Raw genomic sequence first — 14,374 nt, forward strand, 5'->3', positions numbered from 1 at the left:
GGAACTAACATATTCTTTGCATTAAATTAAATGTGTTGAATAGTCTGGAGTCACTTGGAAACCAATCATATTAACCACTTACACTGTGTTAAAAAGCACAGGTATGTTCCTTTTATAGTTTTAAATAAGTTCTCATATGCACCCCTGTTATTCACTGAGGAGAACATAAACTCAGCCATCCTTTTTTCTGCCTGTCCTATTTTGGACAATTCTTATTTTCTTTGTAGACAGGTGTGTGTGTGTGTGTGTGTGTATGTGTGTGTGTGTAAGCCTGCCTTCTTCTATAATTTACTACCACCTCCCAGCTATCACAGCTCAGGAGACCTTTCTTGGCCCCACATAAAGAACTTGCTCTATGACGATGCACACTACTATAATTTCTTACAGCGTCACACTACTTAATTGTAAATCAAAGTTCAGTTGTTCACGTCCTGGTGACATTTCCCTGTATGCTCTCTTCAGTGCTGAACCTCGTTCCTAGCTACAAGAGGCTCCTGGGTGCCTTATTGGTGATGAAGCACGGCTCACATGGTACAGGGTTTACCTGGTAGTTGTGTAGCTTCGAAGACAATGGGCAGAGATGCGTTTTCGTCTATTGCTTTAGTAACATTAATCTGGGAACTTCTTTTCACATTTATAAAATTAAGATTAAAAACAGCACCTTGGCCTTGGGGAGTAGTTCAGAGGGTCTATGTAGGATATAAGATGTTTAAGGATCTTGAGTTGAGCTCTAGAATTGCAAAAAAGTACAATATGAATAAAAACCTCTCCAAGGGAAAGATTAAGTGAACCAATGTATTATGCAGCACTAGCTGTATAACTGGCTTCTACATAAGTAAACAGTAACTGGCAGGCTTTCAACGGGCTCTGAGGTGGCTACAACGAAGGTGAAATTAACAGTATCTGTATTTTGTAATTTTATAACACAATTTCTCTGATTTTTCTGAAGGTCCCTTGGATCTCTGTTTCTATGTAGTTAACTTGCTTCTTATAAACATATAAAGTTTTTTATTGCTGCTTTTAATATTGGTGTACAAAAACCAATTCGAATAAAGGATCTATTAAGAGCATAGATTTGTGTTTTATGTTTTTTTGTATTTGTTCATTTTTAAACAACATAGGACTAGTGCCAGGCACAAGTTTGAGGTAGCCTAGGCTACACAGTGAGCACCTCACCCCCAAGGGAAAAAACCCAAATCCCATAGGAATATAGAATTTCTATATTTTAGGAAATAGGAATTTTTAGTGAGTGACTTTTTGTTCTCTAAAGCATGCTCAGTGGGGGACACTGAGTAGCAGAGTGGCCTGGGCACATCTGACTGTTGGTGACTGAGGTTAGGGACAGGGCCGCTCAGTTTCTCAGTAGGAGCAGTGCTGCTGTCAGAGCTGAGGGCTGTAAACGCAGCTTATTGTACTTAGCATTCTTCAGGTTTGCAGTTGAATCTATAATGTCGTGAGACTGATCCCTCAAAGCCTATTTCTGTAGGGTATATTTTAAGTTCTTAGAATAATACATATGGACATGTATCTCAAGAAAGTTCAAATAATCACTGAACTTAATGTTAAAAACAAAACTAGTTCATAAAACAAGATGTTTTAGTGGTTGAACTTCCAAAGTTATTAGTGATTTTTTTCCCCCTCCCCAGTTTGGTATAATTCTGTTTAATAAAAATTAGACTAGCAGTGTGGTGAGTCCCTATAATTCTACCTCCTGGAAGGCTGAGGCAGTAGGCTTGTGAGTTTGATTGGTTTATAATGTGAAAACCTGTCTCAATTTTATTGAGAATGATGTACAGATTGTAAAAACTTGTGTATTTTGACTAGTTTTACTTTTTATGTATTTGTAATTATCCAAGTTATTAATATTTCTGATAACTACTTTAGTAGGGTATAAAGCCCATTATATTGTATTCATTTCTTTAGAGAAGTGATTATGTGTTAATACTGAAAGGTCTGGAGGCCTAATTAACAGTAAGTCCTCTGACCAAACTCACTGAGTAGGAGGGAAAGCCAGGCTTGAAGATCTGAGACATAAAGGTGGGAAAACTCTTGCTCACTCATTATCTGAAAGATAATTTTTTTTGAGTCTAGGCTTATATTTAATGAATCTAGAAGTTCAGATAAATGTTGAACTTTACAAAATACATTGTTGTCAGCTTGATATATTCTTAGTTTCAGATACACCACCTCCACCACCACCTGTGGAAGAGCCAGTCTTTGACGAGTCCCCACCCCCACCACCTCCACCAGAGGCTTATGATGAGGAGGAGGCAGCTGTGGTTGAGTACAGTGACCCTTACGCCGAAGAGGACCCACCATGGGCGCCACGGTCCTACTTGGAAAAGGGTAAGTGTCCGGAGGTCGTCTCGAGGAATGAGAAAACTTCTCTGTAGAAATGAGGCCTGCTGCTCAGAAAAGAGGCTTATTTTTACTTACATGTAAAGCTTTATTTAGTTGAATTATCTATGTTGGTTTTTTCAGTTTACAGGGTTTATGGTTTTGAAGTTTATTAGTACATTTTTATGTTTTCTCTTATACTATTGAACTTGCTTCTCACAAATTATTTATATAACACAAAATAAGAAACAAGTGTTTTTTTTTTTTTTTTTTTTTTTTTTTTGAATTCCCCAGGTAGAGGACATTTTTTTCCAAATTATTCATTTCTATTCCCATGCTTTCAGCCATCATTATCAGTATAATAATAATTATTATTATTTTGATTATTATTATTATTTTTATACACAGTCTTACCAGGAAGCCCAGGTTGGCTTCTAACCTTCTGCCTAATGCTGGGGTAACAGTTGTCTACCACTGTGCTGAACTTTCAGATAATTAATTTTGAGTCATTTTGAGTTTGAGTATTTCTGTAGGGAACTTTTCTTCCAAAGAATAATGATGCCTCAGTCTCTTTTGTATAACACTGTGTGTGTATGTGTGTGTGTGTGTGTATGTGTGTCTGTCTCTCTGTGTGTCTATATTGGTGTCTGAGTTCTGTGTCTGTGTGTGTAAACTTCCTTCTGTTAGGTAACCATAGGATAGGAGCTTCCAGGTCTCAAGACTAAGCAATAAGCTCAGCCGTACGTGGTGGCTCATACCTACAATTCCAGCACTTGGGAGGCTAAGGCCAGACTAAGCTCTATGGTGAGGTCCTGGTCAGCCTGGGCTACATAGTAAGATCCTGCCTCAAAAAGAAAAAAAAACTCTAACCAGCTTGTGGGTGTGGATTTGTTGATGTCGAAGGACATTTTCTGTTAAAGAAACGAAGCAACCAAACCACTATGTCTCCAAACTGGCTGCACGTTAGAATTACGTTTTAGTTACTGTTCTATTGACGTGATGAAACACCACGACCAGGCAGCTGACAGAAGGAAACATTTAACTGGGGACTTGTTTACAGTTTCAGAGGGTTAGTTCCTGATCTTTGTAGGGTAGCGTGGGTTGTCAGCAGTCTGGCACTGGAGCAGTAGCTAAGAGCATACATGGAGGAAGACAGATAGACAGACAGCTAGATAGATGGAGAGAGACAGAGACGGGCAGTGAGAGGGTGAATGCTAGATGGGGTGGGACTGGACCTCATAAGGGCTTTTTGAAACCTCAGTGACAACACCTTCTCCACCAATGCCACACCCTCTAGTCTTTCCTAAGAGTCTACCAGCTAGGGAGCAAGCACTCAGACCTGTGAGCCTGTGTGTCATTATCATTCAGACACACCAAATTACCCATGGGCTTGTGTGAAGAAGTAGACAATTTATTGGGTTGGCAAGACGGCTCAGAAGTTACGAGCATATCCTGCTTTTGCAGATGACTTGAGCTCAGCTCCTAGCACCCATGTTGGGTGGCTACAGCTACCTCTACTCAGTGTGCAGGGGAATCTGATGCTTCTGAGATGTGTGAACACCTGCACTCATGAATGCAGACTGCCGTGCAGTTACACAGACACACAATCAGAATGCAGGTAGAATGAATCTTAGAGGAGTTAACACTTTTGGCCAAGGTAGAGCAAATATAAGCAGATTTATTCCTTTTCTTCAAACAGCAAATGGGGGAAAATATACAAAACAATACTTTTTAAGACATTGAATAACAGGTTGTAGCATAGCTTGACTGAGCCCCACACAAACAGAATTAGTTTTATAAATGTCACAGTTTTCAAGAAAGGTGAGGGAAAATGAATGAGAAGCAGAATATTTTTAGGGACAGACAGACTGATTCTGAACTTTGGGTCTGGAATGACACTGCAGAAGAGGAATGGCTCTACAGCCTAGACCTGGACGATAGACACATCCACACACAAGGAAGAACAAAAGAGCAAAAACATCCTAAAAAGCAAAACCAAAGCAGTAGGCATGTAAGGCCAAATCAAATAGTATTCATTATGTGTGTGTGTGTGTGTGTGTGTGTATACGTAGTAAGTCCAGGTCAGTTAGGGCTACACAGTGAAACCCTGACTCAGTCAAAACTAATCAGGACACACACACACACACACACACACACACACACACACACACACACACACACGAGCGTGCATACACACATGAATGGTATATGTGTATGTGTGTGTATGTATATGTGTGTGTACGTGTCTCTTGATTGGGTAGAGACCAATATTTGTTTGGTTTTGATTGAGACAGGGTTTCATTGTGTAGCCCTAACTGACCCACATTCAATATGTAGACCAGATTGACCTTAAACTTAGAGGCCCTCTGACTCTCATGTGCTGGAGTAAATGCCATTGTACCTGAAGTGACAGGTATTTTTATGCATTCTTTTTGTGCCTATCACTTTACAGAACTTACTAATAAACTAATAATTTTTTTAAACGAATTACTGCATTTAACATAAGAGTGCTTTCAGGCAACAAATGCAAGAACTGTTGTAGTACTGACCAAGTGGCCGATTGAAGTTTAGGGAAGTAAATTGGGCTTTGTGAATTAGAAAGTAATAGTTGAGTTGAGATCTAAACTGTTGAACTCACTGTGTTGAGTTCTGGGATTTGCTGGCCTCTGTTTATTAGCATTCAGTTTGGCAAGTGTGGGGACTTAGAAATGTTCACAAAATGCATCGTTTCTCAGTTATTTTAGCACGTTCAGAGTTAAAAACCAAGTAATATTGTTTTTAAAATGAATTTGTATGACGTTAGCCGATGTATGCATTTTAAGGCCTTGTTTAAATGTTAGAGGAAAAGCACAGGTGGGAGCACTTTGACTCTCAGAAGGACTGGTTAGCTCTGAAGGCAGCTGGTGGGAAGGCTTTTGTTAGCATGCAAAGGGCTAGAAAGAGTATCCCTAGAGATAGTGCACTTCTTTTGCTAAAACAGAAGGACAGAAGGGAACCAAGAGCCACTGATTGATGATTGACCAGGGCATCATCCCAAGCAGAATACTTCAGGAGGCCGTGTGTGTAGGAGTTGAAGGTCTGAAAGAGTTTGTCAAGTTCAGTCCTTACACTGCTTGGAAAATGTCCAGGTTTTTCAAGTCCTCTTGGGAGGCTAGTGCACTGATGCAGACAGTGACTGTGGTAATGAGGGAAGGTTGAGGGAGGGAGGGCTAACTCCCTCCTCTCTGGCTGTCCTCCCTGGGAGTAGCAGAAGACAGTGTTTGTAGGAACTGGAAGAAGACGTTGGAGGAGGAGAGGTAATCATTGCCTAACAGGACCGAGGGGTCTGGGTGGTGTATCGGTCACTTTTGGGTGAAGTTTAGTGTTTTGGGGGCAGAGGAAACGTGGCCTCATTAAAAAAGCAACATTGTGGGCTGGAGAGATGGCTCAGTGGTTAAGAGCCTGACTGCTCTTCCAGAGGTCCTGAGTTCAATTCCCAGCAACCACATGGTGGCTCACAACCATCTGTAATGGGATCTGATACCCTCCTCTGGTGTCTGAAGGGAGTGACAGTGGACTCACATAATAAGTAAATCTTTAAAAAAGCAGCATTGTTTTCATAGAAACAACAGCTACAGTAAGTTCTCAGATTGCTTTTTATTCAGATTACATTGTTAAGAAGTCACTAAATTTATTAGTGATAATGTCAGATTCAACCTTGGTCACCTCAGGAAGATTGTAGATCAGTTTCAAATGGTTAAGCAGGTTTTACTTAACAAACAAGTTTTGTAAGTAAAATCTCACCTCATAACAGACATAATAAGATATGGTATGTGGAGATGGTAACTTGGTTTACCTTTGATTTCTAGCAGCTTGCCAACCAGTTGACGAGAGTTCATTGGCAGGTGTGGTTGCTGATGCTCTGTGTATCTTTGTCCCTGTACCTCTCCCTCTCCAGAGCACTCTGATGTCCCACTTCTCTCCCATGTATATATTTGCTCTATTATTATAATTCAGTGGATGGATAATAATGAGTATGGATCTGTAATGTCCAGTGCTTATGTTGTGCTGGAGACAGATGAGTGAGGATCTCATTTCAGTGTTGGGTGCTTGTTGTTTTGTCAGCTCACTTGTCTGTGAGAGAAGGTAGCTGGATCATGCCTGTAGTCCACCTTCCTCTGCCCTCCTGAGCTTTCTCGCCTCCTTCCATTTTCTTTATTACCTCTTCTGTCTTTAACAGTTTTATGTATGTATGTATGTATGTATGTATGTATGTATGTATGTATGTATGTATGTATTTATTGTATGTGAGCATACTGTCCCCTGTCCTCAGACACTGTTTTTTATCACCAGAAGAGGGCCTCAGATCCCATTACAGATGGTCTGAGCCATCATATGGTTGCTGGGAATTGAACTCAGGACCTCTGGAAGAGCAGTCAGTGCTCTTAACCACTGAGCCATCTCTCCAGCCCCCTAACAGTTTCATAGTAAACTTAAATGAAATGTTTAGTTTCGTTCAGCCAAAGCATTTCATATGGGATACTCTCCACTGGAGTGGTAATTGGAGCCAGTGTACTTGGGAGTTTACAGTGCTTTCATGTTAGTACTGAAATACTGAGGCACCATTACTTCTCTTTTGCTTCTAACTACAGAAAAATAGCTAGATGTCAAACATTTCATGTATATCTGTGTTTCCATAGAATGAAAATTGGTAGTTTTAAATAGGGTTTTTTCAGGGGAGTAAAAATAAACAAGTTAATTTTAGTTGATCACTGATTTTACCTTCTTAAACACACCACATGCACATATGCACTCACTCACGCTTGTGTGCACGCATGCAAACGCACGCACACACAATCTCTTGCATGACCATTACCACAGTCCAGACTTATATTTGCTATGAAATCTGAGGCAATTTTTCTCCTCTTGCCTCCCTTCTTCCCTCCTAACCGCCCCCCCCTGTCTTTTCTCCCTTTTCCCCTCTCTCCTTCTCTCCCTCCTTTTTCTCCTTCCCTCCCTCCTTCTGCTGTGGACTGAACCACTAAGCTAAATCTACCATCCCCAATTTCTATATTCTAAAGAACATAGATTACCTTGAGTCTACTAAATTACTGTTATCAATATAAAGATAGTTATTCTAGATTACCTTTCAGTGGGTACATTTTTGTAAGTACTGAGAATATTGAATTTTCTTGAAGAAAATACAGATTGACTGGTAACATTAAACACTTTAATTCAAAATTTTTAATACCTAAACTTGTTATATAATTACACTGAATTATTTCTAGATAGAGAACCACACCCTGAATCTTCTAAATTAGGCTTCTGATGTCCTTAGTGTATCCCAATAATAGAAGATAATTATGTCCGAGAGATGCCATTAGATTACTAACGTGGTTCAGAAGCACAGAGCTCATGGCTCTGCCACTGGGTTCTATCTTAGCCCTTAAGTTTTAAGACAAGGTACAGAGTGTGTGCTTAGAAAAACAGCTGGAAATATCTCTTAATTTAAAAATTAATTAATTAATTTATGTGTGTGTGTGTATTTATGTTATGCATATGTGAGTGCCATGCTAGAGGTCAAAGACAGTGTTTAGGAGTCTGTTTTTCTCCTTCTGTTATGTGGGCCCCAGGAACTGAACTTAGTTTGTCATGCGGGTTGGAAGTATCTTCACCTACCAACCACATCTATTGCTGGCGCAAATAAGATTTTTTTTTTTTGAAAAATGTTCTTTATGGTATGCAAGAAGATACCAGTGTTTGGAGCAAAGGCTAAGTCTTAAGTGATGTGAATTAAGGTTTGAGTTACCTGATTTTATTAAAATTTTTGAGTGTAGATGTAATGTTAGGAACCAGAGGTTATCAGAGATGAAAGTTCAGAGACCTATTACCAAGTGACTTAAACCAATAAAAATCATGTTGAAACTTAACCAGGCGCCCTGGTTCTTTTAGAACTTTATTATTACGGATGTATTAAATTGGTAACATCATGCAATATATGTTTTGAAAGACAAAGTATATGTATAGTAGATGTAGCTTGTAGGAATTCAGTCTTCACTGATAGCAGGGTCCAGAAAAGGGGCGATGGGCCTTGCTCTTCTTCCTCAGTTGCCTCACAGCGTATCTCAGAACAGTAGTGTGTTTAAACAGGAGCACTTGTTTTCACACAATATGGAGCCTCGGTATAAGCTGAAATGGATAACTGTATTTCATGATCCTTAGATTGCTTTTTCTCTGCTTTTTCTTATGGGCCACCGAAGGGTAAGTTTAACTAAATTTGACTTGCGACTTTTCTTTTTGCTTGTTTGCCATTTAGAACCCTTTCTTTCTTTCTTTCTTTCTTTTTATTTTTAAAGAAAGGAATATTCAATTGTGTTAAACTAGTCATTGGATAGAAAATATATATAAATGGTAATTTTTAGAAAGTTGCTGTGTATGAGGGCTTACTTGGTCTTATCTTTTCCTAGGAATGGTATTCTCACACTCTATTTTGTTTCTCCCTAGTTGTGGCAATTTATGATTATACAAAAGACAAGGAAGATGAGCTGTCCTTTCAGGAAGGAGCCATTATCTATGTCATCAAGAAAAATGATGATGGCTGGTATGAGGGGGTCATGAATGGAGTGACCGGGCTCTTCCCTGGGAATTACGTGGAGTCCATCATGCACTATTCGGAGTAGAGCCCGCACAGCTGTTTCTCTTCCAGGAGGTCAGCTCTTCCCAGATTAGCTAGAGGCCCTGGGACTTCCTCCCAGTAAGTGAATGACGCATACAAATGATGAAGTTACTCCTTTTACCACTGTTTTGGTTTATCCCCTAGTATCAAAAACTGAAAGCCAAGTGTGAACAAGTGGGTCTTTGTGCTGTCATTTTCATTATGCTATCTAGATTGAAAATGTGGCAATCTCTCAGTCACAAAAGGCATACCAACCTGAACATGTAGCTGAAACATTTAAGACCAAGACTGACTTGAGAAAAAAAATCTGGGATCTTTCTCAGGAATACTGTACACCCTTGGATTTCTCTTCCTGCAGAATCTGTGACGTTGGATGCTCACTGCCTCTGCTTTGGGGCTGACCTCATGGCCTGGTGGGCACCCTTGCCCTTTACTTTCAGTATATGGAGAGGAAGGAACCAGTGTTTAAATACTTTATTTAACTACTTTTCGATTGCTTAAAAAGGCCGTTTTTCTTCTTTAACACTGTAAATCCTGTGTTCTCTTAGCACTGGAGTACGCTGGGCGAGTTAATCCTGAACTCCCTTGCATTCTGTTCTGTTTGTAGATTATAAGGATGACAAAATGTGAAAGTCTCCCAACATTCCCAGGGTTGTTAACAGTTTCATTTTAATGCACTGTTGCATGAGACTGCATTGCTGATAGCAGCCAGTGAACCCGATGTGGATGTGGAATGTGGTAGGTACTCACACACTGAGGTGAGCTGGTTGGACACACAGGTTCCTAAGAAGCTGCAGCCTTAGTTGCTGTTTCAGAGTAGGGCCTAGGAAGGCAGACCAGCAATTACTGTTCTTTTCCTATTTAATCCCCACCCCCACCTATTTTTAAGAAGAAACTAGTTGTCAGGTCTCTTGACAGTCACTGGACTGGGAATGAAAGGCTGCTACTGTGCTCTTGGACCATTATCAATGGCAGTGTTAGCTGATTCCAAGCCATTTTTTATTCTCTCAGCTATAGAAAAATAAGTATCCTCCTGATTTGAAGTGATTAGACTCTAAAGCAGTACTCCTAGTAATAGTCTGAACCTTGTGATTCAGACAAAGAGTGTGCTGGAAAAGACTAATAAGATAAAATACTTACCCAGTCGCACTGATGAAAATTAGCATATATTTGAAATGATTGGCACCCCATCATCTACTGAAAAGGAAGAGGAAGTAAAGCCGTCATGCGGGCCTTGCACATGCCGTCTAGCAATGCTAGAACGAGTGCTGTAGATGTGGAGAAAGGCTGAGTGTAAGGCAGCAGCTAACACTCCACTTTTAGATCTGTTACCTGAGCCTGAGGCTTCACTGTGCAACTCGACCAAACAGTGTCCTTCTCAAGACATTTCTGCTCTAAGGTTGCAGGATTCAGTTTGTTTCAGACACGGTGCTCCTCCTGCTCTAGCCTCTCAAATACTAGGATTACAAGGAGGAGCCACTCCAGCAGGAGCAGGCTCTTTTAAAACTACCCTGCAACATCAACTTTTAGATTTTTTTCTGAATGCTTTGGATCTTCTTTAACTTGCTTCTAGGTCATCTTGACTGTCTTCAGGATATGTCCCTGAGTTCTTAACATTTAGCTCCATTATAGACCCAAGCAAGACTATATATGAACGTTTAACTCTGATTGGTACATGGAAACTTTTGAAAATAGTTGCACTAATTATTTATTTAAGTAGCCTTTTGCTGAACAAGTTTAGTGGATTAATAAGACATTTAGAAACCCAGAAAACAGCTAGCTTTGTAGTCACAGAAACAACTGGTGGTAGGCACTAGGAATACAGCTACCTTCTAGACTCCTACTGAAATGGGGTTTGCAGAAAACACTTGTGAAATCCTTTGTGCTGAAGACTCGTACTGGGGGTAATCCTTGGGACAGATGACCCCTCCCCCTTGTATTATTGAGTACTGATATGATTTAAAAAGCAAAATACTGCTTTTCTTCCCCCCCCATCTTAAATTTTTGCAGTTTTGAATTCTATGAATTGTCTTGGAAGGATACTCTGTAACAATGAGCCAGGCCTACAATAATTGGAGACTTTAATGTGTATAATATTTTATAGATTGCATGCTGTTAATACTGTGGTTATTTCCTGTTTTATTGTAAATTTTCCCACTTATTTGCCCATAAACTAAAATATGGTTGATATTAGGAATTTTTAACAAATGTTGAAACCTTGTTGACCAGGATGTATCCACTTTACCAAGACACAGGTACTGAGGGTTCTGGTCTATTCTGAAATGTCTGATTTTGTGCACAGTTCCTTTACCCTTAAAAGAAAAAAAAAAAAAAAAAAAAAAAAAAAAGAAAAAGAAAGAAAGAAAGAAAAAGAAGGAAAAAAAAAAGACTGACATTTGTCTCTTTTGCTGTCAATATTTGAAGGTGCAGGGACAGAGTGGAGATGCACACTTGTGTTTGATCCTATAGCCAAGGCAAATTAAGAGCAAAAATAGTGCCAATAATTTGAAATCTAGATCCATGATTTCAGCCTGCTGTGTTTGTAATAAATACGAATTTTTAAAGATGTCTCCTACAGTATTTTCCTTTTGGCTACTTCTGTCTTCCTGAGAGGTACTTGCTGTCCTCATCTAGGGATTAGCACAGGTCTGCTGTCACTAACAACAGCTCTTACCCTTTCCTTACCAGTATTACTGCTGTCTGTACTGCCTGGCTAGAGACCGGCTTATGCTTCCTCACAAATGACGTCTGCCCTGCAGTTGCTTCACTAACACTTTCATGTTGATTAAAGATGGTTCTTTTGTGTGGGGCAGCAAAGTGACAGTGCTTTTATCTGTCAGCTCTCATTTTCTTTTAAGGCCGCCTTTCTGCAGTAAACTTGGAATGGAGAGATCATGGTGTGTCCTTTACTCCAAAAGGGCTTTGGTAGAAGAAATGGTTGGTAGACTGCCAAATCTTTGAAACGAATGGGAGGTGTTTACTTCTGAATAGCTTTGGCCAGGAACTCCATCCAGAAGGTGACATTTCCCTAACACCACTTGTTTTTGAACTAATGAGCTTTAAAACTGTTTGCCCCAGTCTCACTTTCACAGTGCTGTTAGATGCTTTGTTTCAGATCAACAGCTAGTTAATTCTTGACTCAGTGCTGGGTTCTCTTTCCACCGTACCAACTTTGTAACTAAACATGCTGTATTTTTTTTTTTTTTAAAGAAATAGAGTTCTACTTGTTTTCAGGATTATACTTGAAAAAAATATGCCATGTCTTGATAAATAACCATCAAAGTATTCAGATTGCTTAAAGGAGGTTAAGTGCAACCTGAGTGGAAATAATCATTCATCCCTTCTAAGACTTCATTTATTAGTATCTTTCTATAAAGCTGTGTGTAGCAAGAATGCATTGTATTTAGTTCTATGTGAACAGAACGGGGCACAATGAAGTACACAGCCTTACTTACGAGAGCCTTACAAAGTTAATAAATGGAGGCATTGAGCTGATTATCTAAATTTACTTTATGCTCTTTGTTTTATTGAGAATCTCTATTAAAAAAATCGACAAATACAATGACAGGGCCTAGCTGTGTAAATGACCTTGCTAAATATGTTAATTTTTTGTAAAAACAAAAAAGCTTATTTTCACATTAAACTGAAGTCTCTTTTGCAAGTTCAGAAATCTATGGAAAAGCAGTTTTTAATCATGTTTTATGTCCATGTACCTTTTTTTCTTAATAAAATGGTTTACAAAAAGAATGTAAACAATTATGATCTGGCAGTGACACTCCCACTTCCCAGAGAGTTGGTGGTACTGAGTAAAAAACCATTCAGGCAACTTGAACAGACAACTGTTCCCAGGAGCATTCCTTATGTGCGCCATTAAGCACCTCCAGATGAATGAGGGACATTCACTTAATTTTTAAATTGTATTTGGAATAAATACTGCTGTGTACTAGGAACTTGACCCAAATAAAAAGCATATGAAATATATTGCAGTGTCTTGTAGAATCATTTACGTATTCACTACTTTCTCAGGTGATTGTAAGCATTGACGTACTGTTCAATTACTTAACACTTGTACATTTAAATAGTGTTGCACTTTTAGCAACTTTGGTCTCTGAAATACTTTTAAAGACAACTGTCCATTTTAATTAGAAACTGCTTTTTCCAGATACGACTAAATTTTGTTAAATGTGAAAATTTTCCACCATTGGAATAGAGTTGTTTTAAAAACAAAAAAGTGTGGGTTAAGATTCCAGCAAATATGACTACAGAAGTTGTCTAGTGATTTGTGTGCTGTGCAGTCTGTCTCCAGGATGAGAATACTGCACTTCTTGCTGCCTTATCAGCCATCCTCCACAATGCTTTTGTCATTTCTTGACACGCACTGTGAAGACCAGAGCACTCAGCTAAAACACCTTCCCACTGCAAGGAGTTTCTGTAAAGAAAAGGGAATTTTTGTCATGAGAGTATTCTGGTGTCTGAAGATAACTGGGACTCCAGCCTTTTGTTTTTGTTAGGGTGTGTGGATTCACACCCTGGCGAGTTGGAGATTGGGAGGGTGCCATCTGTTTCACTGTCCTGTCATTTTGGGTCTGCTGTGGACTTTCTTCAGAGCCAGGGCCAAGGGGAGGTTTTACAAGCAGCAGTACAGACAGATGGTGAGTAACTTTTAGTTTTATTATAGTTTGATGATAAATGGTAAGGTGACTTGTAACCTGAAACTAAATGTATCCATTTAATATTGTAGTCCCAATACCTTATTGTGCTTCTAAATCATAGTGTGTATTCATAGTTTCAGTCAGGACAGTGAATGTAATTGTGTTACGAATTTATATAGGCATATATGAACTTGTCAGAATTACTGTTTTTCTAACATTTGGCAGTCAGATAAGTTAGATCATCAAGATAATTCCTAAATACATACATGATTTAGTTTAAGATGAAGTCTCTTAAAAATGGAATGACAACTTCATGAAGTCTATAAGCCTTTGAGATTTGCACATAAGGCAATATCAGCAATGAACTGATGTTTCTGGAGATGCAGATATTTTAAAGATATTCAGAAGATGTGAATATATTTAAAGACACAGTACAACCACCTGAGGACTCTCTATTGACATTATTGTTGGTTTTTCCCTTCATGCAGAGTACAGTTCTGAAAAGTGGAATCAGTTTCAGTGTTAAGGTAATCTCAGTAAGTTTAAATACACGAGTAACTGCTGTACAGAGGCTAAGAATGAAGAGTTCTGTGTATGTGGAAGGGAATTATCCAGAGGCTCTACCATGTTTCTTGAGAGATGAACTCAGAACTGCTAACTGCATGTTCTGTTGGCTGCATGTCTATACCGTAAAAGAGAGAGTATCTATTGTGTGTATATATTGTATGGC

At 39.2% G+C, this 14,374-nt stretch overlaps 1 protein-coding gene across 50 annotated transcripts in view; it reads left to right on the top strand.

Moving 5' to 3' along the window:
- Positions 1-12,943, top strand: part of ABI2 (abl interactor 2) — a 67,710-nt gene extending 54,767 nt beyond the window's left edge. For 41 of the 50 annotated variants that reach the window (XM_080933120.1, XM_080933132.1, XM_080933103.1 and 38 more), the window contains 2 exons: positions 2,173-2,346; positions 8,821-12,943. In XM_080933120.1, coding sequence (XP_080789246.1) covers positions 2,173-2,346; positions 8,821-8,996 — 350 coding nt within the window. In that variant the 3' untranslated portion in view covers positions 8,997-12,943. The remainder of the gene's footprint in view (positions 1-2,172; positions 2,347-8,820) is intronic. The other 9 variants (XM_080933114.1, XM_080933101.1, XM_080933093.1 and 6 more) reach the window with 1 other exon arrangement.
- Positions 12,944-14,374: the final 1,431 nt, after the last annotated feature.

The sequence above is a fragment of the Micromys minutus genome (assembly GCF_963924665.1).
Source record: "Micromys minutus genome assembly, chromosome: 19".
NCBI lineage: Eukaryota > Metazoa > Chordata > Mammalia > Rodentia > Muridae > Micromys > Micromys minutus.